This window comes from Aquarana catesbeiana, linkage group LG02, assembly GCF_042186555.1.
Source record: "Aquarana catesbeiana isolate 2022-GZ linkage group LG02, ASM4218655v1, whole genome shotgun sequence".
Taxonomy (NCBI): domain Eukaryota; kingdom Metazoa; phylum Chordata; class Amphibia; order Anura; family Ranidae; genus Aquarana; species Aquarana catesbeiana.
In genome coordinates, this window is record NC_133325.1 from 61,319,898 (window position 1) to 61,346,910 (window position 27,013).

The following is a 27,013-nucleotide window of genomic DNA, read 5'->3' on the forward strand; positions in this document are numbered from 1 at the left end:
CGTTGGCTGCTGGCTGCTGGAGGGTCTATTGATGCTGGCTGTTGGGAGTCCTCTTTTGCTGGGGTGGAACTATTTTTGCTGGCGTGTCCATTGTTGCTAGATCTATTTTACTGCCTTTCTTGTTAACATTACCAATTCCATACAAAATACTTACCACAAAATGTTACTTGGTTCTGTATTCCCTAAAAGGACCGGTGCACGGAGGTGGATAGAGGGCGGAGTCAAGGGGTGACTCAAAGGGGAGGAGTATCTGTATCTATTCTCTGAGAAAAAAAGCCCTGCATAGGAAGCCCCCCCCCCCAAAAAAAATTTTTTCCTCTTGGTAATAATAGTAACAGTATTGCGAGTAAACAGGAAAAATGCAGACAGAAATAAAAACCTGACAGGTGTTCTAATCCCCCTCCTTAACCCCTTCCCGACCGCCGCACAGCGATATACGTCGTCAGAATGGCACGAGTGGGAAAGATGCAGCATTGTGGGCGCGCGCTCGCCCGCCACGTGCTCAGTGACCGTGACCGCAGGTCCCGCGGACTCGATATCCGCCGGGTGCCTGCGATCATGTCACGGAGTGGAAGAACGGGGAGATGCCTTTGTAAACAAGGCATTTCCCCGTACTGCCTAGTGACATGACAGAGATCACTTCTCCCTGTCATTGGGAGCAGTGATCGCTGTCATGTGAGTAGTAGCCCATCCCCCTCACAGTTAGAATCACCCCCTAGGACACATTTAACCCCTTGATCGCCCCCTATTGTTTAACCCCTTCCCTGCCAGTGTCATTTACATAGTAATCAGTGCATTTTTATAGCACTGATCGCTGTATAATGACAATGGTCCCAAAATGGTGTCAAAAGTGTCCGATGGGTCCGCCATAATGTCGCAGTCATGATAAAAATCGCAGATTGCCGCCATTACTAATAAAAAAAAAAAATAATAATAAAATTGCCATAAAACTATCCCCTATTTTGTAGACGCTATAACTTTTGTGCAAACCAATCAATATACGCTTATTGCGATTTTTGTTTTACCAAAAATATGTAGAAGAATACATATTGGCCTAAACTGCAGAAAAAATTTGTTTTTTTTAATATATTTTTTGGGGGTATTTATTATAGCAAAAAGTAAAAAATATTGCTTTTCTTTCTCAAAATTGTCGCTCTTTTTTTGTTTATAGCGCAAAAAATAAAAACCGCAGAGGTGATCAAATGCCACCAAAAGAAATCTCTATTTGTGGGGAAAAAGGACGTCAATTTTGTTTGGGTGCAACATCACACAACCGCGCAATTGTCAGTTAAAGCGTTGCAGTGCCGTATCACAAAAAGTGCTCTGGTCAGGAAGGGGGTAAAATCTTCCGGGGCTGAAGCAGTTAATATCCAAAATTAAAAAAAAAAAAAAAAAGGTTTTGATTGTAATTATTTGTTTTTGTAAATTAAAAATTCTATTTTTAATAATAAAAAAGCAAAATGTATGTATAGCATTAGCAACACCTCATGCTTTTGTGAATTAACCCTGAAGAGCAGAGGCCCCACCATCAGAGTCCCTGGGAGATACAACAAACCCGTGTGCGGTTTAACTCCCTGGCACCTGACAAAGTAAAATATGAGTTTTGGGCGGACTAACCCTTTAAATTCTAGAAAGTGAAAACATATGGATTTACCAAACGGTGCACTTTTCCTCCCCCCCCCCCCTTCTATGAAATGTCTGTAAAACCAGCAAAATCTAAAATTATAACGTGCTTCTGAAGTTAAACAAAACGACCACGCTCATCGTAAATGAGAGTCATTTCAGGATTTATGACGGGATTCGGATTTAAACTAAAGACGAGGCTGGGGCTGGGAGAGAAATTGAATGATTTATAGGGGATTTTTAAATTTTTTTATTTTTTTTTTATGTCCCCGTGGAATATTTTCACATGTGTAGATTAAGTTAGCGAGTTGAATATGCCTAAAACGTCAAGATAACATTTGGTAAGACAAAACGGAAAGAAGCCGATAATTTGTTGTCTGGGTCTGCAGAATTTCTCCCTTGGCTCTGCAAAGTTTCAGAGTCAGTATCCACACTCAATCCTAACACGTCTGTTTTCAGAGGAGGGCATCACACCCGCTCCATACAAGTGTTACATCTCCTAAAAAATCCTACTACATCTGTTATTGGATACACCATCAGCTCATCTATTCTGTAGGTTTTTTTTTTTTTTTTTTTATTCTTTTTCTTTTGTAGACCAGAGATTTGTGTGCAAAAAGCAAACGTTAAAAGAGTTCTATGGTCACAGCCAGGGCCGTCTTTAATATTGATTGGGCCCTGGGCAAAGATTTTATTGGGGCCCCCCCAGCTAGACTCAAAATGAGTTTACTGCAGCAGATCAGGCAACGATTGTGATTGGCTGCCAGAGATTACAACACATCATTACAGCTTACAGATTAGTTGCTAGAGGTTACTACACATCATAACCTCTCAGTGCAAATTGCGGGTGTGGCCAAACTGCACTAGCATTGAGGGGTGCACTATGTACAGAGTGCAGGGTTGGGGGGTGCGCTTTGTGCAGAGTGCAGGGGTGAGGTGAGTGCAGGGGTGAGGTGAGTGCAGGGGTGAGGTGGGTGCAGAGTGCAGGGGTGAGGTGAGTGCAGAGTGCAGGGGTGAGGTGGGTGCAGAGTGCAGGGGTGAGGTGGGTGCAGAGCTGAGGTGGGTGCAGAGTGCAGGACTGAGGTGGGTGCAGAGTGAGGTGAGTGCAGAGTGCAGGGGTGAGGTGGGTGCAGAGTGAGGTGAGTGCAGAGTGCAGGGGTGAGGTGGGTGCAGATTGCAGGGGTGAGGTGGGTGCAGAGTGCAGGGGTGTGGTGGGTGCAGAGTGCAGGGGTGAGGTGAGTGCAGGACTGAGGTGGGTGCAGAGTGCAGGGCTGAGGTGGGTGCAGAGTGCAAGGCTGAGGTGGGTGCAGAGTGAGGTGAGTGCAGGGGTGAGGTGGGTGCAGAGTGTAGGGGAGTGATGGGTGCAGAGTGCAGGGGTGTGGTGGGTGCATAGTTCAGGGGTGAGGTGGGTGCAGAGTGCAGGGGTGAGGTGGGTGCAGAGTGCAGGAATGAGGTGGGCGCAGAGTGCAGGAGTGAGGTGGGCGCAGGGTGCAGGAGTGAGGTGAGTGCAGGATGCAGGACTGAGGTGGGTGCAGAGTGCAGGACTGAGGTGGGTGCAGAATGCAGGACTGAGGTGGGTGCAGAATGCAGGACTGAGGTGGGTGCAGAGTGCAGGGGTGAGGTGGGTGCAGAGTGAGGTGTCTACAGAGTGCAGGGGTGAGGTGGATGCAGAGTGCAGGAGTAAGGTGGGTGCAGGGGTGAGGTAGGTGCAGAGTGCAGGGGTGAGGTGGGTGCAGACTGAGGTGGGTGCAGAGTGCAGGACTGAGGTGGGTGCAGAGTGCAGGACTGAGGTGGGTGCAGAGTGAGGTGAGTGCAGAGTGCAGGGGTGAGGTGGGTGCAGATTGCAGGGGTGAGGTGGGTGCAGAGTGAGGTGAGTGCAGAGTGCAGGGGTGAGGTGGGTGCAGATTGCAGGGGTGAGGTGGGTGCAGAGTGCAGGGGTGTGGTGGGTGCAGAGTGCAGGGGTGAGGTGAGTGCAGGACTGAGGTGGGTGCAGAGTGCAGGGCTGAGGTGGGTGCAGAGTGCAAGGCTGAGGTGGGTGCAGAGTGAGGTGAGTGCAGGGGTGAGGTGGGTGCAGAGTGTAGGGGAGTGATGGGTGCAGAGTGCAGGGGTGTGGTGGGTGCATAGTTCAGGGGTGAGGTGGGCGCAGAGTGCAGGGGTGAGGTGGGCGCAGGGTGCAGGACTGAGGTGAGTGCAGGATGCAGGACTGAGGTGGGTGCAGGATGCAGGACTGAGGTGGGTGCAGAGTGCAGGACTGAGGTGGGTGCAGAGTGCAGGACTGAGGTGGGTGCAGAATGCAGGACTGAGGTGGGTGCAGAGTGCAGGGGTGAGGTGGGTGCAGAGTGAGGTGTCTACAGAGTGCAGGGGTGAGGTGGATGCAGAGTGCAGGAGTAAGGTGGGTGCAGGGGTGAGGTAGGTGCAGAGTGCAGGGGTGAGGTGGGTGCAGACTGAGGTGGGTGCAGAGTGCAGGACTGAGGTGGGTGCAGAGTGCAGGGGTGAGGTGGGTGCAAAGTGCAGGACTGAGGTGGGTGCAGAGTGCAGGGGTGAGGTGGGTGCAAAGTGCAGGGGTTAGGTGGATGCAGAGTGCATGGGTAAGGTGGGTGAAGAATGCAGGGGTGAGGTGGGTGCAGAGTAAGGTGGGTGCAGAGTGCAGAGTGAGATGAGTGCAGAGTGAGGTGGGTGCAGAATGCAGGGGTGAGGTGGATGCAGAGTTCAGGGGTAAGGTGGGTGCAGAATGCAGGGGTAAGGTGGGTGCAGAGTGAGGTGGGTGCAGAGTGAGGTGGGTGCAGAGTGAGATGAGTGCAGAGTGAGGTGGGTGCAGGAGTGAGGTGGGTGCAGAGTGCAGGGGTGAGGTGGATGCAGAGTGCAGGGGTGAGGTGGATGCAGAGTGCAGGAGTGAGGTGGATGCAGAGTGCAGGGGTGAGGTGGGTGCAGAGTGAGGTGGGTGCAGAGTGAGGTGGGTGCAGAGTGAAGAGTGAGGTGGGTACAGAGTGCAGGGGTGAGGTGGATGCAGAGTGTAGGGTGAGGTGGGTGCAGAGTGAGGTGGGTGCAGAGTGAGGTGGGTGCAGAGTGGGGTGGGTGCAGAGTGCAGAGTGAGGTGGATGCAGAGTGCAGGGGTGAGGTGGATGCAGAGTGCAGGGGTGAGGTGGGTGCAGAGTGAGGTAGGTGCAAAGTGAGGTGGGTGCAGAGTGAAGAGTGAGGTGGGTACAGAGTGCAGGGGTGAGGTGGATGCAGAGTGTAGGGTGAGGTGGGTGCAGAGTGCAGGGGTGAGGTGGGTGCAGGGGTGAGGTGGGTGCAGAGTGAGGTGGGTGCAGAGTGAGGTGGGTGCAGAGTGAGGTGGGTGCAGAGTGTAGGGTGAGGTGGGTGCAGAGGTGAGGTCGGTGCAGAGGTGAGGTGGGTGAAGAGTGATGTGGGTGTAGAGTGCAGAGTGAGGTGGGTGCAGAGTGCAGTGTGAGGTGGGTACATTGTGAGGTGGGTGCAGAGTGCAGTGTGAGGTGGGTGCAGAGTGCAGAGTGAGGTGGGTCCAGAGTGAGGTGGGTCCAGAGTGAGGTGGGTCCAGAGTGAGGTGGGTGCAGAGTGCACAGTGAGGTGGGTCCAGAGTGAGGTGGGTCCAGAGTGAGGTGGGTGCAGAGTGCAGAGTGAGGTGGGTCCAGAGTGAGGTGGGTGCAGAGTGAGGTGGGTGCAGAGTGAGGTGGGTGCAGAGTGAGGTGGGTGCAGAGTGAGGTGAGTGCAGTGTTCAGAGTGAGGTGGGTCCAGAGTGAGGTGGGTCCAGAGTGAGGTGGGTCCAGAGTGAGGTGGGTGCAGAGTGCAGAGTGAGGTGGGCGCAGAGTGAGGTGGGCGCAGAGTGAGGTGGGCGCAGAGTGAGGTGGGTCCAGAGTGAGGTGGGTCCAGAGTGAGGTGGGTCCAGAGTGAGGTAGGTGCAGAGTGAGGTGGGTGCAGAGTGCACAGTGAGGTGGGTCCAGAGTGAGGTGGGTCCAGAGTGAGGTGGGTGCAGAGTGAGGTGGGTGCAGAGTGAGGTGGGTGCAGAGTGAGGTGGGTGCAGAGTGAGGTGGGTGCAGAGTGAGGTGGGTGCAGAGTGCAGAGTGAGGTGGGTGCAGAGTGAGGTGGGTGCAGAGTGAGGTGGGTGCAGAGTGAGGTAGGTGCAGAGTGAGGTGGGTGCAGAGTGAGGTGGGTGCAGAGTGCAGAGTGAGGTAGGTGCAGAGTGAGGTGGGTGCAGAGTGAGGTGGGTGCAGAGTGAGGTAGGTGCAGAGTGAGGTAGGTGCAGAGTGAGGTAGGTGCAGAGTGAGGTGGGTGCAAAGTGCAGAGTGAGGTAAGTGCAGAGTGAGGTAAGTGCAGAGAGAGGTAGGTGCAGAGTGAGGTGGGTGCAGAGTGCAGAGTGAGGTGGGTGCAGAGTGCAGAGTGAGGTGGGTGCAGAGTGAGGTGGGTGCAGAGTGAGGTGGGTGCAGAGTGCAGAGTGAGGTGGGTGCAGAGTGAGGTGGGTGCAGAGTGAGGTGGGTGCAGAGTGCAGAGTGAGGTGGGTGCAGAGTGAGGTGAGTGCAGAGTGAGGTGGGTGCAGAGTGAGGTGGGTGCAGAGTGAGGTGGGTGCAGAGTGAGGTAGGTGCAGAGTGAGGTGGGTGCAGAGTGAGGTGGGTGCAGAGTGAGGTGGGTGCAGAGTGAGGTGGGTGCAGAGTGAGGTGGGTGCAGAGTGGGGTGGGTGCAGAGTGCAGAGTGAGGTGGGTGCAGAGTGAGGTGGGTGCAGAGTGCAGAGTGAGGTGGGTGCAGAGTGAGGTGGGTGCAGAGTGAGGTGGGTGCAGAGTGCAGAGTGAGGTGGGTGCAGAGTGAGGTGGGTGCAGAGTGAGGTGGGTGCAGAGTGAGGTGGGTGCAGAGTGAGGTGGGTGCAGAGTGCAGTGGGTGCAGAGTGCAGAGTGAGGTGGGTGCAGAGTGAGGTGGGTGCAGAGTGAGGTGGGTGCAGAGTGAGGTGGGTCCAGAGTGAGGTGGGTGCAGAGTGAGGTGGGTCCAGAGTGAGGTGGGTGCAGAGTGAGGTGGGTGCAGAGTGAGGTGGGTGCAGAGTGCAGAGTGAGGTGGGTGCAGAGTGAGGTGGGTGCAGAGTGAGGTGGGTGCAGAGTGAGGTGGGTGCAGAGTGAGGTAGGTGCAGAGTGAGGTGGGTGCAGAGTGAGGTGGGTGCAGAGTGCAGAGTGAGGTAGGTGCAGAGTGAGGTGGGTGCAGAGTGAGGTGGGTGCAGAGTGAGGTGGGTGCAGAGTGCAGAGTGAGGTAGGTGCAGAGTGAGGTGGGTGCAGAGTGCAGAGTGAGGTGGGTGCAGAGTGAGGTGGGTGCAGAGTGAGGTGGGTGCAGAGTGCAGAGTGAGGTGGGTGCAGAGTGAGGTGGGTGCAGAGTGCAGAGTGAGGTGGGTGCAGAGTGAGGTGGGTGCAGAGTGCAGAGTGAGGTGGGTGCAGAGTGAGGTGGGTGCAGAGTGAGGTGGGTGCAGAGTGAGGTGGGTGCAGAGTGAGGTGGGTGCAGAGTGCAGAGTGAGGTGGGTGCAGAGTGAGGTGGGTGCAGAGTGAGGTGGGTGCAGAGTGCAGAGTGCAGAGTGGGGTGGGTGCAGAGTGCAGAGTGAGGTGGGTGCAGAGTGAGGTGGGTGCAGAGTGAGGTGGGTGCAGAGTGCAGAGTGCAGAGTGGGGTGGGTGCAGAGTGCAGAGTGGGGTGGGTGCAGAGTGCAGAGTGAGGTGGGTGCAGAGTGAGGTGGGTGCAGAGTGCAGAGTGAGGTGGGTCCAGAGTGAGGTGGGTGCAGAGTGAGGTGGGTGCAGAGTGAGGTGGGTGCAGAGTGAGGTGGGTGCAGAGTGAGGTGGGTGCAGAGTGCAGAGTGAGGTGGGTGCAGAGTGAGGTGGGTGCAGAGTGAGGTGGGTGCAGAGTGCAGAGTGAGGTGGGTGCAGAGTGAGGTGGGTGCAGAGTGAGGTGGGTGCAGAGTGCAGAGTGAGGTGGGTGCAGAGTGAGGTGGGTGCAGAGTGAGGTGGGTGCAGAGTGCAGAGTGAGGTGGGTGCAGAGTGAGGTGGGTGCAGAGTGAGGTGGGTGCAGAGTGAGGTGGGTGCAGAGTGAGGTGGGTGCAGAGTGCAGAGTGAGGTGGGTGCAGAGTGAGGTGGGTGCAGAGTGAGGTGGGTGCAGAGTGCAGAGTGCAGAGTGGGGTGGGTGCAGAGTGCAGAGTGAGGTGGGTGCAGAGTGAGGTGGGTGCAGAGTGAGGTGGGTGCAGAGTGCAGAGTGCAGAGTGGGGTGGGTGCAGAGTGCAGAGTGGGGTGGGTGCAGAGTGCAGAGTGAGGTGGGTGCAGAGTGAGGTGGGTGCAGAGTGCAGAGTGAGGTGGGTGCAGAGTGAGGTGGGTGCAGAGTGCAGAGTGAGGTGGGTCCAGAGTGAGGTGGGTGCAGAGTGAGGTGGGTGCAGAGTGAGGTGGGTGCAGAGTGAGGTGGGTGCAGAGTGCAGAGTGAGGTGGGTGCAGAGTGAGGTGGGTGCAGAGTGCAGAGTGAGGTGGGTGCAGAGTGAGGTGGGTGCAGAGTGCAGAGTGAGGTGGGTGCAGAGTGCAGAAGTGCACAGCTCTCCTCCCACCCAGATTTCAATACAGAGCTCCACTCTCCCTAAGTACAAGGCTGTCCTCCCACAAAGCCCCCATCCCCCATTCCAGTATAGAGGAAAACTCTGTGTACTCACAGCATGTTGTCCTCCGATGTCCGTGGAACCTGCCAGTCCCAGAAACAGCTTCCCCTGTGCAGAGTCCCCGCCCCCTTCCTCCTCTGCTCTCATAGATCGTGTGTGTCCCTGAGGGATGAGAACAGCCGCCGGAAGAGAAGCGCTGTCACTTGGAAATACACAAGCCGTGCTTGTGTATTTCCAAGTGACAGTAGCGAGCAGCCAGCATGCGACCAGCACCGGAGGTGGCCGAACTCCGGCGGGCAGTGTGCAGGGTTTAAGGGACGGGCAGCGCAGGGCCCCCAACAATGACAGGGCCCTGGGCAGATGCCCCTTTTGCCCCGCGGTAAAGACGGCCCTGGTCACAGCTAGTGGCGGCTGGTGTTTTATTTTTTTTTGGGGGGGCTGGCGGCAAACAACTACCCACCACCCCCCTGGCAGCCGGTGGCACCTCAACCCCTTGTTTTTTGCACACAAATCTCTGGCTCCAATCAGGTGCTTCAAAAAAAATAACAAACCCCCCCCCCCCCCATTAGAATCCATGCATGCAGCATCCTGCATGGGGGGCCAGATGCATGGATGGGGGGGGCGGCACCCATGTGTCCTTAACCACTTCAGCCCCAGAAGATTTTACCCCCTTCCTGACCAGAGCATTTTTTGCAATTCGGCAAAGCGTCGCTTTAGCTGACACTTGTGCGGTCGTGCGACTTTGTAACCAAACAAAATTGACGTCCTTTTTTCCCCACAAATAGAGCTTTCTTTTGGTGGTATTTGATCCCCTCTGTGGTTTTTATTTTTTGCGCTATAAACAAAAAAAGAGCATTAATTTTGAAAAAAAACAATATTTTTTACTTTTTGCTATAATAAATATCCCAAAAAAAATATTAAAAAAAAACTTCTTTCTCAGTTTAGGCCGATATGTATTCTTCTACATATTTTTGGTAATAAAAATCGCAATAAGCGTATACTGATTGGTTTGCGCAAAAGTTATAGCCTCTACAAAATAGGGGAAAGATTTATGGCATTTTTCTTATTAATTTTTTTTATTATTAATGCTGGCGATCTGCAATTTTTATCGGGACTGCGACATTATGGCGGACACATCAGACACTTTTGACACTATTTTGGGACCATTGTCATTTATACAGCTATCAATATTATAAAAATGCACTGATACTGTGTAAATGACACTGGCAGGGAAGGGTTAAATACTAGGGGGGCAATCAAAGGGGTTAAGTGTGTCCTAGGGAGGTGTTCTAACGGTAGGGGGGATGGGCTACCACTGACATGACAGCGATCACTGCTCCCGATGACAGGGAGCAGTGGATCTCTGTCATGTCACAAGGCAGAACAGGGAATTGCCTTCTTTACAAAAGCATCTCCCCGTTCTGCCTCTCCTCACCGCAATTGCGGGCCGCTGGCGAATATCGATTTCCTGGGACCCGTGGGCATGCTCCTGCGGCGTGTGCCGTGTGCTCCCGCCCGATAGTTGGCAAATTCAAAGGGACGTAGAGGTACGCCCATTTGCCTACCTGTGCCATTCTGCCAACGTACATCTGTGTGCGGCGGTCGGCAAGCGGTTAATGAACGGGCTGCCACTGGTTACAGCATACACTTTCATTTTATAACATCAGCATTGTAACACCAATACAATCAGTGCTGGGACAAGGTCATCTAGAGCCCAGGGCAAACATGCCAAACTGCACCCAAACCCTCAAAATGTGTGAGCATTATGTGTCAGCAAAAATCAGTACTAATCTGCATGCTTACCCCCTAAGCATAAATCCCCTTACAAATGCACCCCCCTGCTAAAATCCACCATCCCAGCACATATCTTTGCCCCCCCATCCCTCAAACCCCCTCAGCTCAAATGCCCCCCAAAAAAATTCACTCCATCTAGCACACATCCTCAAAAATTTCCCCTACTAGTACACATCTCCCCCCCCACTTCAAATCCCCCCCCAGTACAAATTCATCCCAAATCACCACTCTTAGTAACCCCCTCATAAATTTCCCCTCCTAGAACAATCCTTACCCCCTGCCACCCTCCAAATTCCCTCTTCCAACACAAATCCCCCCCTAATCTCGTTGTAGTGCCCCCCCACCGTTTCACATGATACCACAGTGCCCAGGGCAGCTTCCCCTCCTGCCTACCCCTTTTCCGACCCCTGCAAACAAAACTCATGTTGTGGGTTCTGCTTGTCTGCTGGCCGTCTCTTTCCACAGCTTCCTGGATTCCCTGCATGCTTTGCAGTTTCTCCATTACTAAGGACTAGATATCATGCGGTACCTTGCTGTTATTTCCCCAACAATCAGTGACGCCGGCTATAGCCAGCAACCCTGATCATTGTATTCTGGTAGCGGGGAAGCTTCCTCTTTGTCAGATTACAATAGCTCAGTGGGAAGGGTTCCCCCCATCCACATCGAATGTGTGGATGGGAAAATCAGTTCAGGGGGTTGAAAGAAAAAATATGAATCGTGTATAGCTGGCTTAAGTCCTATACTCACTAGCCTGTACAGGAAAGATGTCTATACTTATCTATTCTCAGGGCTATCTGGCCTGGTCATGTGATTGGCTCCCAGTGCCGACTTCATAGGGGGGATCAGTGACAATGGCTGCAATACCTGAGTGGTGACATCACTCATTGGCAGGAAGTGTCAACAGAACTATATGCAAACGAGAAGATCCGGACAGCCGCACTCCAGAAAGTAATAATCCACATTTCTTTATTTTAAAATCAGGAACACATCAGATACAGGACATCATGGACAGAGTGTACAGATCATAGGCTAACGCGTTTCACACTTATCCAAGTGCTTACTCATAACTCATGAGCTATGAGTAAGCACTTGGATAAGTGTGAAACGCGTTAGCCTATGATCTGTACACTCTGTCCATGATGTCCTGTATCTGATGTGTTTCTGATTTTAAAATAAAGAAATGTGGATTATTACTTTCTGGAGTGCGGCTGTCCGGATCTTCTCGTTTGCATATAGTCTCTACTAGCATGAGCCAGCACCTGGAACCTCTCATCTCTGGAGAGTAAGATCAGCTTCATACCTGGTGAGATCTAAACTAGTGCGGGGATAACTTTTGTGTGTCAACAGAACTAGTGTCCCCATTGGAAGGTTTCCCATCTATTTATGTTCTGGTGGCAACCCAAAATATATTATTTATTTATTACAGGTACTTATATAGTGCCAACAATTTACACAGCGCTTTACATATATATTATACATACACAAATTTCTTTCACTTTCAGTTATAATGGTAAACAGGACTAACAGGATAAATTTACCTCATGGGGACACAGACAGTGATAAAAAAATTACAGGTGTTCTAATTCCTCTCCAGTCCAAAACTTAAAAAAGAAGCTTGCCTTCGGGGCATTTTTTTTTCCAGAGCTCCACTGCATGGGTTAATTGTTCATTTTGTCAAGGGGTAACCAGAAAGCTGAATACTCACCCGACCCTCCACTCCATCAGCAAACAGCACTCCCCCACGATCCATCGGTGGACTGTTCTTGATGTCTTCAGGTCCAGAGCAGGTCTATGGGCGTGATGAAGTCAGGAACAGCCCACCGCACAAGACCGCTAGACCATGGTGCGGGGTAGGAGCGGCAAGGACTGGATGGGAGGATTGGAGGATGAGTTAAGTATGTCTCCACTCTCCAATCCCCTGCCCAGAAAAAAACAAGCAGTTAATCCATGCAGTGCGGGCACAGCCCCACTGCACGGGGAAAGAAAAATTCAGCTTTAAGTTGATAGGAGTAGTCCAGCCAAAGCTCGTTTGGCCTTACTTCTGTGGATCACAGGAGTGCAATTCATTTTGAACTCCTGTGACCCATTTTTCAACAGAGAGCGGGCTGAAGTCCGCCCTCTGCTGACATCACTGATTTCAGTCAAGGCACCACGTCATCCCGACCATGGAGTCTGGATTCACCAGGTGCCTGGACTGACACCCCGCTCAACCTCTCAGCGAGCTGCTGAGAGCCTGAGACGGCCGCTCCGCCCTCCCCCCCCCACACACACAGCCCAGTGTTCCAATGAGCAGGGAAGGGGGCAGAGTAGAGAGCTCCGTAAGCTCTCTGCTTACGGAGCTCTGAAAACTGAGTGATCGGAGGTGTTTGATCGCTCGGTTCTCAGTGTAGAAGCGCCGGGGGACAGATACAGCATCAGACCCATGCTGCATCCACCAAGGTAAGTATAATTGGGGGGAAAACAATTCCTTGACTTCTCTTTTAACTTTCCAGCCTGAAATCTAATGACCATCGTTCTTGACTAAAGAAAGACACATTCCAAGACTTCTTTTGGCAAATGCTTTATTCATGCTAATAGATACTGTATGAGGTATATATACTGTATATATAGTATATGAGATAGATTACACTCAGCATCAATTTACAGAAAAGCAAAGTGATCTGAAGATTCAGTGAACAGCAGCTAGAGATTGGTTTGATGCATGGACTGTGCTGCTCATTCAACAACAAACTTGTACAGTTTATTCAATAACCATGACTGATGGGTCTTCTTTCTTCTATAAAGAGACTACGCTGCCTCCAGGACGGAGCCCATCTCCTTCAGTGAATATGTCGGCTTTGACACGGAAACTGAAAACCTTCTATTTGATCGATCTTTGTTCAAAGCGAAAATGGAGGTATGCTTTATATTTCTAGAATTGTAGTTGTCATAATTTGTCATGCTGCTCATTGGCTAGACTTTGTCTGTTGTAAATACCCATTTTAAGACAAGCTCAAGGGAAGAAGGGGGAGGAGGGCTCCTCTACATTGGTAGTCATCAGACAAAGCGCTACTGATTGGTGGTCAGAAAAAAATGCCCTTTATATCAGTGGTTAGTGGAAAGAATGCCCTTTACATTGGTGGTCAGTGGAACGAATGTTCTTTAGATCAGTTATTAGTGGATAGAATTTCCTTTTATTGGTGGCCAGTGGGAAGAATGCCTTTTATATTGGTGGTCAGTGAAAGAATGCTCTTTACATTGTTGGTTAGTGAAGAATAGCCCCTCACATTGGTTGTCAGAGGAGAAGGACCCCTTTACATTGATGGTCAGAGGGAAAGGAACCCTTTACATTAGGTGTCAGAGGAGAAGGGCCCCTTTACTTTAGTGGTCAGAGGGAAAGGGACCCTTTACATTAGTGGTCCGACTGGTGGTCAATAGGAGAAGGATCCCCCCCCACCCTTTACATTGGTGGTCAGTGGGAAAATGCTCTGTTACGTTGGTGGTAAATGGAAGTCCACCCTTATGGACTGAAGCTAAAAGTGTTTATTGGGTCAGTGGTTACTTCCATGAGGGACAAATAGAAAGGTTCCACACCACTGGTTTTGCTGAGTGACAGAACTATGTTATACAACTGGCTCTACCAGCCCCAGAACTACGCAGCCAGGAGATCATTCCACCACAACCTTTGGAGGAACCCTGGTTGCTAAAGGCTGGCCTAAGGCATAACTTATTACTGCTAACTGTTTTGACATTATAAAATAATGTTCAATAATTTATGATATTGCATTCATTACTGTGTTTTCATTGTTTTGGGGTTTGAAGATGGTTCTCAGTTCTGAAGCCAAACAAATCCTTTCAAGTCCACCAAAGAAGAGAACAATAGAAGAAGCAAAGTTGGTACGTTCCAGAAATTAAATTAGCAACAGGTATCACAAACTTTCCATTTCTAGAAGAGTCTTTATCTATGGCACATGAAAATATCTAGACATGTATAACATCACCCCACCACACTCCACCAAGCTCTGTCTACTGGGCCCACTTTTCATTTAAAATTACATATTAAAAGGGATTTTTTAATTTTTTTTTGAAAAGAAGAATTTATATAAAACTGACATACTAAAAGTTTGGCCTGCAAAATGTATATGCCCCTTGACCTGTCCTAACTGCTACATTCATCACATCAGATTTAAAACACTTTACCATAGACTGCTTAGCTTCTGCCAATTGTTTCAGTCCAATATACTGTACCTGTGGAAAAAAAAAATTCAAACTTAAAGACTGCAAATAAAACTATATATGCCTGTTACAAGATCAAAAGTGACAGAGATGATCAACAGAACCTGGTGTCTTGTGTCGGAAAATGGGGTAGACCCATGACTGTTCACACAGATAATAAGGAAACAATGCTTATAGGGCCAGGAAATGATTATGCATTTTGTATACAAATATTCAATTATCCTAAATGTTATCTAATGATATGTAGCACCCTCTACCAATAGGTAGGTGCTAGCAATGCTAGGCTTGTCTGTTTTGATCTGGGGGCTGGGAGTGGTCAGAGTAGCAGTGGGTTAGACCACCTGTGCTCCAGTTCTGAGGCACCTCCCCTACCTTCATGGAGAATATTCTGGAAGAGGGGCTGGGCCTAGAACTGGAGCGGTAGGCAGCTTATGTGGGAGCCCTGACCAATCCCCATCTGGTATTGGCAGGGGGTGGGCCTCCTATATAAGCTGAGGTGATATGCCACTGGGGGAAGATGTCGGCTAATTGAAGTGAGGAAGGGGTAGGGGGGCGCTGATCGCAGGAGGAGGCCCAGGGAGAGCTGCGAAGGAACTTTGCCTCTACACGGTCATTGGCAATGTCTTTGTCACCACACGGTCGGTGATAAAGAACTCCTGGAGCAGAGGGGCATGTGAAGCTGTCAGAACGTATGGTTCGGTCAAGTTCCTCATCAAGGACTCAGGGCAGTGAAAGGTCAGTGAGTGATACCACAGTGGAGGGCTGGATGTGCCAGGAAGTCTGTGAGGGAACTTTGCTTCTACACGGTCATTAGCAAAGTCTTCATCATGATGGGGAATCCTGGATCAGAGGAGAGACTGTGGGGATATCTGTCAAATCGATGTAGCCTGAGGGCACAGGATTTGCAAGCTGGGCTAGCTGGGAACAGTAGTCCATGATCCAAGACAAATATGCTTTTAAACTACGGGGCCTCCGGGGAGAGGTACTACAGGCCTCAGGCCCAGTAGCAGCGAGCAACCAGAACCCTATTGCTTCATAGAAGAGAATGTGACATTATTTCACTTTAAGAAATTTTGTGCAGGAGGAAAGATGTTTTGGGCAGGAGAGAAGAAGTTCTGAGACCATCATTCCTACACGGTCAGGAGTGATGTCCTCACCCTTTACACCAGTGGTTCTCAACTCCAGTCCTCAGGACCCACCAACAGGCCAGGTTTGCAAGATAGCTGAAATACATCACAGGTGATATCATTTGCTGCTCGGTGATTGCAGTATTCTAGTCTGCAACTCCCCAAGGTAATACTTAAAATCTGACCTGTTGGTGGGTCCCGAGGACTGGAGTTGAGAACCACTGCTTTACACGGTAATGAATGGGGAAATCTTAGAAGGAATAGTCTGCTGGAGTTGAGCAGAGGAGGAGCAACAGTCTGCATAGAGATGGAGGAGGAGAATTATACTAAATACAGATGCATATCATTCTTCTGGCTCTAACTTTGTGCTAGGAAGATAATCCTTAAAATATAATGACAAATAAACGATTCTTTGGGCATCCCATATACCCTTTTCCCATCCAGATTTAATACTGCAGCATTTAATAAAACTGAGTTTTAGAAGGGCTGACTCTTTAAAGGTAATCTCTTTTCAAAAACAGTTTTTAGACTTACTTGTAATAGAGGTCAGCATGAATTAAACAATATTGCCAATATGCTTTACTGGGTTGAAAAAAAACCTTTTGTCTATACATAAGTTGTATACTTTCACATACAGTATGTGCAGGCATATTTGTTATTACTTATTTTTGCTGTTTTGCAATGCTGCAGAAAGTGCAGGGATCAGGAGTATGTAACACATGGAGTGCAGAGAACAGCATGTAACAGAGCATGTAATGCACGGAGTGCAGGGAGCAGGACTGTAATGCACAGAGTGCAGAGATCAGGAGTATGTAACACATGGAGTGCAGAGAATAGCGTGTAACAGAGCATGTAATGCTCAGAGTGCAGGGAGCAGGAGTGTGTAATGCACGGAGTGCAGGGAGCAGGAGTGTGTAATGCACGGAGTGCAGGGAGCAGGAGTGTGTAATGCATGGAGTGTAGGGAGCAGGAGTGTGTAATGCATGGAGTGCAGGGAGCAGGAGTGTGTAATGCAGGGAGCGGGAGTGTGTAATGCATTGAGTGCAGGGAGCAGGAATGTGTAATGCATGGAGTGCAGGAAATAGGAGTGTGTAATTCATGGAGTGCAGGAAGCAGGAGTGTGCAATCAGGGCCGGTGCTACCACTAGGCAAAATAGGCAGCCGCCTAGGGCGCACTGCTGCCTAGGGCGCCCGACCACTGGTGTTTCTACTCTCTTCTCTCTGCAGCAAACAACTAAGTCTCAGCATCAGCAGGCAGCCGCCGCTCCGTTTGCACATAGTGTCAGAGGCGCAGCGGTGGTGCAGGGCTGTGCCTCTGTCCTGACTCCTGAATGAATGGAAGCAAGCAAAAATTCATTGATGGGCACTGGTAGGCTGCAAGTGATGGGCACTGGTAGGCTGCATGTGATGGGCACTGCTAGGCTGCATTTGATGGGAGCTGGTGAGGCTGCATTTGATGGGCGCTGGTGAGGCTGCATTTGATGGGCACCGGGGGGGGGGGTGCATTTGATGGGCACTTCATTAAAAAGGTGGGGTATACATGGGCTGGGCAAAGTGGGTGTAGTCAGAGGTGGAGCCAAGGGGGGGCTGCAAAATGAGGTTTTTCCTAGGGTGTCAAAAAACCTTGCACCAGCCCTGTGTGTAATGCTCAGAGTACAGGAAGCATGAGTGTGTAATGCATGGAGTGAAGTGAGCAGTAGTGTTTAATCAGGGCTGGTGCTACCACTAGGCAAACTAGGCAGCCGCCTAGGGTCAACTGCTGCCTAGGGAGCCCGACCACTGGTGTTTCTACTCTCTTCTCTCTGCAGCAAGCAACTAAGTCCCAGCATCAGCAGGCAGCCACCGCTCCATTCGCACATAGTGTCAGAGGCGCAACGGCGGCGCAAGGCTGTGCCTGTGTCCTGACTCCTAAATGAATGGAAGCAAGCAAACATTCATTGATGGGCACTGGTGGGCTGCATTTGATGGGCACTGGTAGGCTGCATTTGATGGGCGCTGGTGAGGCTGCATTTGATGGGCAGTTTATTAAAAAGGTGGGGTATACATGGGCAGGGCAAAGGGGGTGGAGTCAGAGGTGCCCCAAGGGGGGGCAGCAAAATAAGGTTTTTGCCTAGGGTGTTAAAAAACCTTGCACTAGCCCTGTGTGTAATGCACAGAGTACAGGCAGCAGGAATGTGTAATGCATGGCGTGCAGGGAGCAGGAGTGTGTAATGCACAGAGTGCAGGGAACAGGAGTGTATAATGCATGGCGTGCAGGGAGCAGGAGTGTGTAATGCACAGAGTGCAGAAATCAGGAGTGCATAATGCATGAAGTGCAGGTGTCAGAAGTTTGTAACACATGGAGAGCAGGGGTCAAAAGTGCATAGTGCAGCATGTAGGGGTCAGGAATATGTAAAGCACAGGCCAATAGAACCAACATTCCCCCTACTCTAAGTATAAAACTCCCCTAGCACAGTCCTCTTCCCCCCAGATCCCCCTCATTACACAGACCCCCCCCCCCCCATACAGTTACAGTTCACAGCCCCCCCATACAACCCCTCCCCCTTCCAATACAGACTTCTACACTGCATCACAAAGTGGCCGGGGACAACTCCAAGGATGTTTTTTACCCTGAAACCGATCCCTCAAAACAGAGACTGTCCCTAGGAAATTGGGGCGACTGGTAACCATAACTTGTAGTGTCCAGAGGAAGCCTGTGCGACTGGGTGACAACACAAGAGCACAAGTGTGAGACATGAACAGAGCATTGTCACCCTGTACAGAAAGTGCCTGAACAAGGACTTTAGTGGCAGAATGGCCCCAAAAATGTTTAAGAAAAGATGCATAATAAAAAAATAAATACAAATAATGCAAAAGCCACGTTAACCCGTTAAAGCTTATGTAAGATTTTAGTCATTGGTTTTACATATACTTTCTAATTTTCAAAAAAAGTGTATACCTTTTAAGATATTTTCAAAGTAACTTTTCATTATACTTTCTAAAGTAAGACAATTCATTAAAAGACAAACCGATATCGAATTATGTTTGGGGAATTTTCATCAGCCTGTATTGTGTATTTCAGAATATTTCAAGCCACATTCCACATAACAAATCCTCAAATCTCTTCAAAAATTGCTATTAATGTTTGGTAAGCAGGTGCTGAAGCTGTCAGTCGCTTGTACTGAATTAAATTTACAATGATTTTGTTCTGTATCGATCATCTGAATGATATTTCAGTAGCCTAACATAATTTAACATTCATAAACAATTTATTTGGCAGTAGGAGTTATATGAGATGAGGCTGAATAGTAGTGAGGAGTTCTGAAGTCTTTATGAGATCAGGATTGATTCCAAAGTCAATGAATTGTGACAATGCAATCTAAAGTTTACATATGAATGAGACTATCTCTTTAATTGCAGGCAATGCTCTCCCTGAGGACGACTGTGAGCTCCTTTGCTGCATATCCTGTTCATGTGCAGGAGAACTTAGCCCAGGTTGGATGGTATGAATGGTAGGTACCACTGTACTGTCATTTCAGAAAGTTGAACTCTGGCCAGCCGCTTCCATCCAATCAGCCGTTTGTTTTTTATTGCTCTTCAACCATACCTTCAGTCTTGCACAGTTTTACAGGCTTATTTCTTGTACTGAAACTGCTTACTCTGATTTTGCTGCACACTGTGAGCTTCTCGCAGTGTGCGCTAGATGCAGCAGCAAGTCAGCTAGAGCCCACCTCATTTCTTGGCTGGCGGACATCCAGGATTATCTAGCCCAGACTTGGCTTAGGGGCAAGATAACCTGCTGAATTCAGAAACTTTCAAACTGAACTCCAAAGAGCAGTTTTACTTAACAAAGCATTTGCATTCCTGTTCACACAGTTCTAAAAATGACAGAACAGCCAGGTAGATTAACTTCTTAATGCGGAAGTAAACCCATCCATAAAACAGCTTCATTTCCGACACATGCCGGAAATGTAATACTCCCATTGGTTGTGCTCTCAACCAAACTGTCAAACCATCCAATGGCTGGTGTCATAACTGATCACATGTGCAGCTTCATGGCAGTTGTAGATTAAACAGAGGCAAAGATGGCAGCTTCCTTGGCTGAAAACGATAGGTGGGTTTACTTACAATTTAAGGACCAGCCGCCGCAGTTGTACTGTGCTGTAATGTGTGTTGCAGTTGTAATGTGGCTCGATCTCGCCAATCGGCATCATTGTACGTCGGCAATCTCTGGGCGTGCGCGCACCTCCGGAGGCTTGCACGCGCCCACTGGCCAGCGCAGTGACAGAACAGGGATCTGCCTGTGTAAACAAGGCAAATCTCCATTCTGACAGGGGAGATCACACAGATCCTGTCATTCTGCTGTGCAGGAAGACGGATCTGTGTGTTTTCCCAGCCACACAGTCCCCCATACAGTTTTTTGTAAACACACCCAGGGATAGGGTTGCCACCTTTTCTGCAAGCCAATCCCGAACATTCTTGTACCCATAAATTATGCTTAGAATGCTGTGCCACAGGTAAGACTCTCACAGACATGTATAAACCTCAGCACAATATTTAAAAAAATAAAACTCTTCCAATACATTAGATTTGTGGACTGAATGAAAAAAAAAATGATTCCTCTATCCACACAAATTAGGTGGATGGAGGTATTCTCTCCCTCCTTAGGGGGAGGGGGCCAGAGGATCTGGCCATTTTTGATTAGTGCTCTCTGTGGCAAATCAACAGATCGCCTGACTCTGTGGAGGGGCAGAAGGGGGGTAGTAGAGTGTTCCTTCTGCCCAGGACAGTTAGCCACAGTTCGGTGTGAATAAATGTGCCCAGGTTTCATGCAGTCTGAAACCCTGACACATGGTTCAAAACCCAGACTGTCCAGGGGAATCCTGGACAGGTGGCAACCCTACCCAGGGAACACATTTAACCCCTTGATCACCCCTGATGTTAACCCCTTCCCTGCCAGTGTCATTAGTACAATAACAGTGCAAACTTTTAGCACTGATTACTGTAATAATGTCACTGGTTCTCAAAAAGATGAAAAAATTCTTTTTTTTACATTTTTTGGGAGATATTTATTATAGCAAAAAGTAAAAAATATTGTTTTTTTTCTTCAAAATTGTTGCTATCTTTTTGTTTATAGCGCAAAAAATAAAAACCGCAGAGGTGATCAAATACCACCAAAAGAAAGCATTGTGGGAAAAAATGACGTCAATTTAGTTTGGGTACAGCATCATACGACCGCGCATTTGTCAGTTAAAGCGACGCAGTGCCGTATTGCAAAAAAATGGTCTGGTCATTAAGGGGGAAAATCTTCCGGTCCTTAACCACTTAAGGACCGCCTCACGCCGATTTACGTCGGCAAGGCGGCACGGGCAGGCAAAATCACGTACATGTACGTGATTTGCCTCCCGCGGGTGGGGGGTCCAATCGGACCCCCCCGGTGCCCGAGGCAGTCCCGTTTTGTCCCCCGGCGATCGGAGGTGAGGGGGAGGCCATCCGTTCGTGGCCCCCCCTCGCGATCGCCGCCGGCCAATCAGAAATGATGTCATCTCTCCTCGGCTCGGTATTCTGTTGCAGCGCCGAGGAGAGAAGACATCACTGTGAGTGCACAACACTACACACACACAGTAGAACATGCCAGGCACACAAAACACCCCGATCCCCCCCCCCCGATCGCCCCCCCCGATCACCCCCCCCCCCCCCCTGTCACAAACTGACACCAGCAGTTTTTTGTTTGTTTTGTTTTTTTTTCTGATTACTGCATTGGTGTCAGTTTGTGACAGTTACAGTGTTGGGACAGTGAGTATTACCCCCCTTTAGGTCTAGGGTACCCCCCTAACCCCCCCTAATAAAGTTTTAACCCCTTGATCACCCCCTGTCACCAGTGTCGCTAAGCGATCATTTTTCTGATCGCTGTATTAGTGTCGCTGGTGACGCTAGTTAGTGAGGTAAATATTTAGGTTCGCCGTCAGCGTTTTATAGCGACAGGGACCCCCATATACTATCTAATAAATGTTTTAACCCCTTGATTGCCCCCTAGTTAACCCTTTCACCACTGATCACCGTATAACTGTTACGGGTGACGCTGGTTAGTTTGTTTATTTTTTATAGTGTCAGGGCACCCGCCGTTTATTACCGAATAAAGGTTTAGCCCCCCGGTCGCCCGACGGTGATATGCGTCGCCCCAGGCAGCGTCAGATTAGCGCCAGTACCGCTAACACCCACGCACGCAGCATACGCCTCCCTTAGTGGTATAGTATCTGTACAGATCAATATCTGATCTGATCAGATCTATACTAGCGTCCCCAGCAGTTTAGGGTTCCCAAAAACGCAGTGTTAGTGGGATCAGCCCAGATACCTGCTAGCACCTGCGTTTTGTCCCTCCGCCCGGCCCACCCAAGTGCAGTATCGATCGATCACTGTCACTTACAAAACACTAAACGCATAACTGCAGCGTTCGCAGAGTCAGGCCTGATCCCTGCGATCGCTAACAGTTTTTTTGGTAGCATTTTGGTGAGCTGGCAAGCACCAGCCCCAAGCAGCGTCAGGTTAGAGCCAGTACCGCTAACACCCACGCACGTACCATACACCTCCCTTAGTGGTATAGTATCTGAACGGATCAATATCTGGTCCGATCAGATCTATACTAGCGTCCCCAGTAGTTTAGGGTTCCCAAAAACGCAGTGTTAGCGGGATCAGCCCAGATACCTGCTAGCACCTGCGTTTTGCCCCTCCGCCCGGCCCAGCCCAGCCCACCCAAGTGCAGTATCGATCGATCACTGTCACTTACAAGGCACTAAACGCATAACTGCAGCGTTCGCAGAGTCAGGCCTGATCCCTGCGATCGCTAACAGTTTTTTTGGTAGCATTTTGGTGAACTAGCAAGCACCGGCCCCAGGCAGCGTCAGGTTAGCGCCAGTACCACTAACACCCACGCACGCAGCATACGCCTCCTTTAGTGGTATAGTATCTGAACGGATCAATATCTGATCCGATCAGATCTATACTAGCGTCCCCAGCAGTTTAGGGTTCCCAAAAACGCAGTGTTAGCGGGATCAGCCCAGATACCTGCTAGCACCTGCGTTTTGCCCCTCCGCCCGGCCCAGCCCAGCCCACCCAAGTGCAGTATCGATCGATCACTGTCACTTACAAAACACTAAACGCATAACTGCAGCGTTTGCAGAGTCAGGCCTGATCCCTGCGATCGCTAACAGTTTTTTTGGAAGCTTTTTATTGAACTGGCAAGCACCAGCGGCCTAGTACACCCCGGTCGTAGTCAAACCAGCGCTGCAGTAACACTTGGTGACGTGGCGAGTCCCATAAGTGCAGTTCAAGCTGGTGAGGTGGCAAGCACAAGTAGTGTCCCGCCGCCACCAAAAAAGACAAACACAGGCCCGTCGTGCCCATAGTGCCCTTCCTGCTGCATTCGCCAATCCTAATTGGGAACACATCGCTTCTGCAGCACCCGTACTTCCCCCATTCACATCCCCAACCAAATGCAGTCGGCTGCATGAGAGGCATTTTTATGTCCTCCCGAGTACCCCTACCCAACGAACCCCCCCAAAAAGATGTCGTGTCTGCAGCAAGCGCGGATATAGGCGTGACACCCGCTATTATTGTCCCTCCTGTCCTGACAATCCTGGTCTTTGCATTGGTGAATGTTTTGAACGCTACCATGCACTAGTTGAGTATTAGCGTAGGGTACAGCATTCCACAGACTAGGCACACTTTCACAGGGTCTCCCAAGATGCCATCGCATTTTGAGAGACCCGAACCTGGAACCGGTTACAGTTATAAAAGTTAGTTACAAAAAAAGTGTAAAAAAAAATATATATATATAAAATAAAAAAAAATAGTTGTCGTTTTATTGTTCTCTCTCTCTATTCTCTCTCTCTATTGTTCTGCTCTTTTTTTACTGTATTCTATTCTGCAATGTTTTATTGTTATTGTTATTGTTATTATGTTTTATCATGTTTGTTTTTCAGGTATGTAATTATTTATACTTTACTGTTTACTGTGCTTTATTGTTAACCATTGTTAACCATTTTTTTGTCTTCAGGTACGCCATTCACAACTTTGAGTGGTTATACCAGAATGATGCCTGCAGGTTTAGGTATCATCTTGGTATCATTCTTTTCAGCCAGCGGTCGGCTTTCATGTAAAAGCAATCCTAGCGGCTAATTAGCCTCTAGACTGCCTTTACAAGCCGTGGGAGTGATTGCCCCCCCCCCCCCCACCGTCTTCCGTGTTTTTCTCTGGCTCTCCTGTCTCAACAGGGAACCTGAGAATGCAGCCGGTGATTCAGCCAGCTGACCATAGAGCTGATCAGAGACAAGAGTGGCTCCAAACATCTCTATGGCCTAAGAAACCGGAAGCTACGAGCATTTTATGACTTAGATTTCGCCGGATGTAAATAGCGCCATTGGGAAATTGGGGAAGCATTTTATCACACCGATCTTGGTGTGGTCAGATGCTTTGAGGGCAGAGGAGAGATCTAGGGTCTAATAGACCCCAATTTTTTCAAAAAAGAGTACCTGTCACTACCTATTGCTATCATAGGGGATATTTACATTCCCAGAGATAACAATAAAAATGATTTAAAAAAAAAAAAATGAAAGGAACAGTTTAAAAATAAGATAAAAAAGCAAAAAAATAATAAAGAAAAAAAAAAAAAAAACACCCCTGTCGCCCCCTGCTCTTAGGCGCTAAGGCGAACGCAAGCGGCGGTCTGTCGTCAAACGTAAACAGCAATTGCACCATGCATGTGAGGTATCACCGCGAAGGTCAGATCGAGGGCAGTAATTTTAGCGTAGACCTCCTCTGCAAATCTAAAGTGGTAACCTGTAAAGGCTTTTAAAGGCTTTTAAAAATGTATTTATTTTGTTGCCACTGTTTGTGCGCAATTGTAAAGCATGTCATGTTTGGTATCCATGTACTCGGCCTAGGATCATCTTTTTTATTTCATCAAACATTTGGGCAATATAGTGTGTTTTAGTGCATTAAAATTTAAAAAAGTGTGTTTTTTCCCCAAAAAATGCGTTTGAAAAATCGCTGCGCAAATACTGTGTGAAAAAAAAAAATGAAACACCCACCATTTTAATCTGTAGGGCATTTGCTTTAAAAAAATATATAATGTTTGGGGGTTCAAAGTAATTTTCTTGCAAAAAAAAAATAACTTTTTCATGTAAACAATAAGTGTCAGAAAGGGATTTGTCTTCAAGTGGTTAGAAGAGTGGGTGATGTGTGACATAAGCTTCTAAATGTTGTGCATAAAATGCCAGGACAGTTCAAACCCCTCCCAAATGACCCCATTTTGGAAAGTAGACACCCCAAGCTATTTGCTGAGAGGCATGTCAAGTCCATGGAATATTTTATATTGCGACACAAGCTGCGGGAAAGAGACAAATTTTTTTTTTTTTTTTTTTTTGCACAAAGTTGTCACTAAATGATATATTGCTCAAACATGCCATGGGAATATGTGAAATTACACCCCAAAATACATTCTGCTGCTTCTCCTGAGTACGGGGATACCACATGTGTGAGACTTTTTGGGAGCCTAGCCGCGTACGGGACCCCGAAAACCAAGCACCGCCTTCAGGCTTTCTAAGGGTGTGAATTTTTGATTTCACTCTTCACTGCCTATCACAGTTTCGGAGGCCATGGAATGCCCAGGTGGCACAAAACCCCCCCAAATGACCCCATTTTGGAAAGTAGACACCCCAAGCTATTTGATGAGAGGTATAGTGAGTATTTTGCAGACCTCACTTTTTGTCACAAAGTTTTGAAATTTGAAAAAGGAAAAAAAAAAAAAGTTTTTTCTTGTCTTTCTTCATTTTCAAAAACAAATGAGAGCTGCAAAATATTCACCATGCCTCTCAGCAAATAGCTTGGGGTGTCTACTTTCCAAAATGGGGTCATTTGGGGGGGTTTTGTGCCACCTGGGCATTCCATGGCCTCCGAAACGGTGATAGGCAGTGAAGAGTAAAATCAAAAATTCACGCCCTTAAAAACGCTGAAGGCGGTGATTGGTTTTCGGGGCCCCGTACGCGGCTAGGCTCCCAAAAAGTCCCACACATGTGGTATCCCCGTACTCAGGAGAAGCAGCTAAATGTATTTTGGGGTGCAATTCCACATAGGCCCATGGCCTGTGTGAGCAATATATCATTTAGTGACAACTTTGTGCAAAAAAAAAAAAAAAAAAAGTGTCACTTTCCCGCAACTTGTGTCAAAATATAAAATATTCCATGGACTCAATATGCCTCTCAGCAAATAGCTTGGGGTGTCTACTTTCCAAAATGGGGTCATTTGGGGGGGGGGGGTTGTGCCACCTGGGCATTCCATGGCCTCCGAAACTGTGATAGGCAGTGAAGAGTGAAATCAAAAATTTACACCCTTATGCCGCGTACACACGGTCGGACTTTTCGTCTACAAAAGTCCGACAGCCTGTCCGACAGACTTCCGACGTACCTTCGGCGGACTTGCGGCAGACTTTGTTACGAACGGACTTGCGCACACACGACCACACAAAAGTACGACAGCCTAGTACGCGGTGACGTACACCAAGTCCGACGAGACTATAAAACGGAAGTTCAATAGCCCGTACGACACCCTTTGGGCTCCTTCTGCTAATCTCGTGTTTATCTCGTGTTAGTAGAAGTTTGGTGAGAGACGATTCGCGCTTGTGAGACTCGTATTTTTCAGTTCGTTTTAACTGTTGTTCAGTCTGTGCTTGTGAGGTTTGTATCTGCTTTTCAGTGCGTTTGGTCAGTTGGCATTGAGAAATCTTTGTTTTATTGGCCGCTCGTTCCTGATTTTCAGGTCGTTCTTCACAGGCCTTGCTGTTCTTCAGTGTGTTCTGTTTAGTGCGTTCTGACCAGCCGACCGTTTTGAAGCCATGTTACCTGTACGTACTCGTCGTAGAGCTCGTGCATTGTATGTGCTTGGTGCTGTAGTTTATTCTTCAGCCCAAGACCAGTCCATGAACAGGGCGAGGAGGAGTTCATGGACCAAGAATTGGTTGCTTCAGCGTGACCAGTTCTGTCACATGCCTTTGCTCCGTGAGATCCGTGAGAATAATCCTGAGGATTTCAGGAACTTTCTCCGGATGACGGACCCCGTTTTTGACCGTTTGTTGGCTTTGCTGACCCCCTATATCAGCAGGCAGGATACCTGCATGAGGCAAGCCATCACTCCGGAGCAGAGGCTGGTCGCTACCTTGCGGTATTTGGCCACAGGGAGAAGCCTGCAGGACCTTAAGTTCTCGACAGGCATCTCCCCCCAGGCTCTGGGGATCATTATCCCAGAGACCTGTTCTGCCATCATACAGGTCCTGCAGAAGGACTATATTAAGGTAAGATATTTTTCTTTTATTAGCATCACATGTTCTTTTATGTAATCTTTGATAATATAATGTATTTCTTGCTTCAAACACTACTTACCATCATTGCAATATAGTGTGAATGTCCCCTTTTTATCCTCACACATGCTGGATTTTTTTCCTGTTATTTTTTGTCATGCATGTATATTTTCCTTCAATAACCTTCCCAGCATGAAGTGATGGGAACATATCCACCTAGTCTACTCATTTGGAATGTATTTTGTTTGAGTGTATTTAGTTTGCTGCTAATGAGCAATTATCTAGATTTCACAAAACCCCCCCCCCCCC

At 48.8% G+C, this 27,013-nt stretch overlaps 1 protein-coding gene across 2 annotated transcripts in view; it reads left to right on the forward strand.

Moving 5' to 3' along the window:
• Positions 1-27,013, forward strand: part of LOC141126915 (cyclic nucleotide-binding domain-containing protein 2-like) — a 553,939-nt gene that overhangs the window by 135,426 nt on the left and 391,500 nt on the right. For both annotated transcript variants that reach the window (XM_073612976.1, XM_073612977.1), the window contains exons 4-6: positions 12,815-12,926; positions 13,832-13,906; positions 18,772-18,863. In XM_073612976.1, coding sequence (XP_073469077.1) covers positions 12,815-12,926; positions 13,832-13,906; positions 18,772-18,863 — 279 coding nt within the window. The remainder of the gene's footprint in view (positions 1-12,814; positions 12,927-13,831; positions 13,907-18,771; positions 18,864-27,013) is intronic.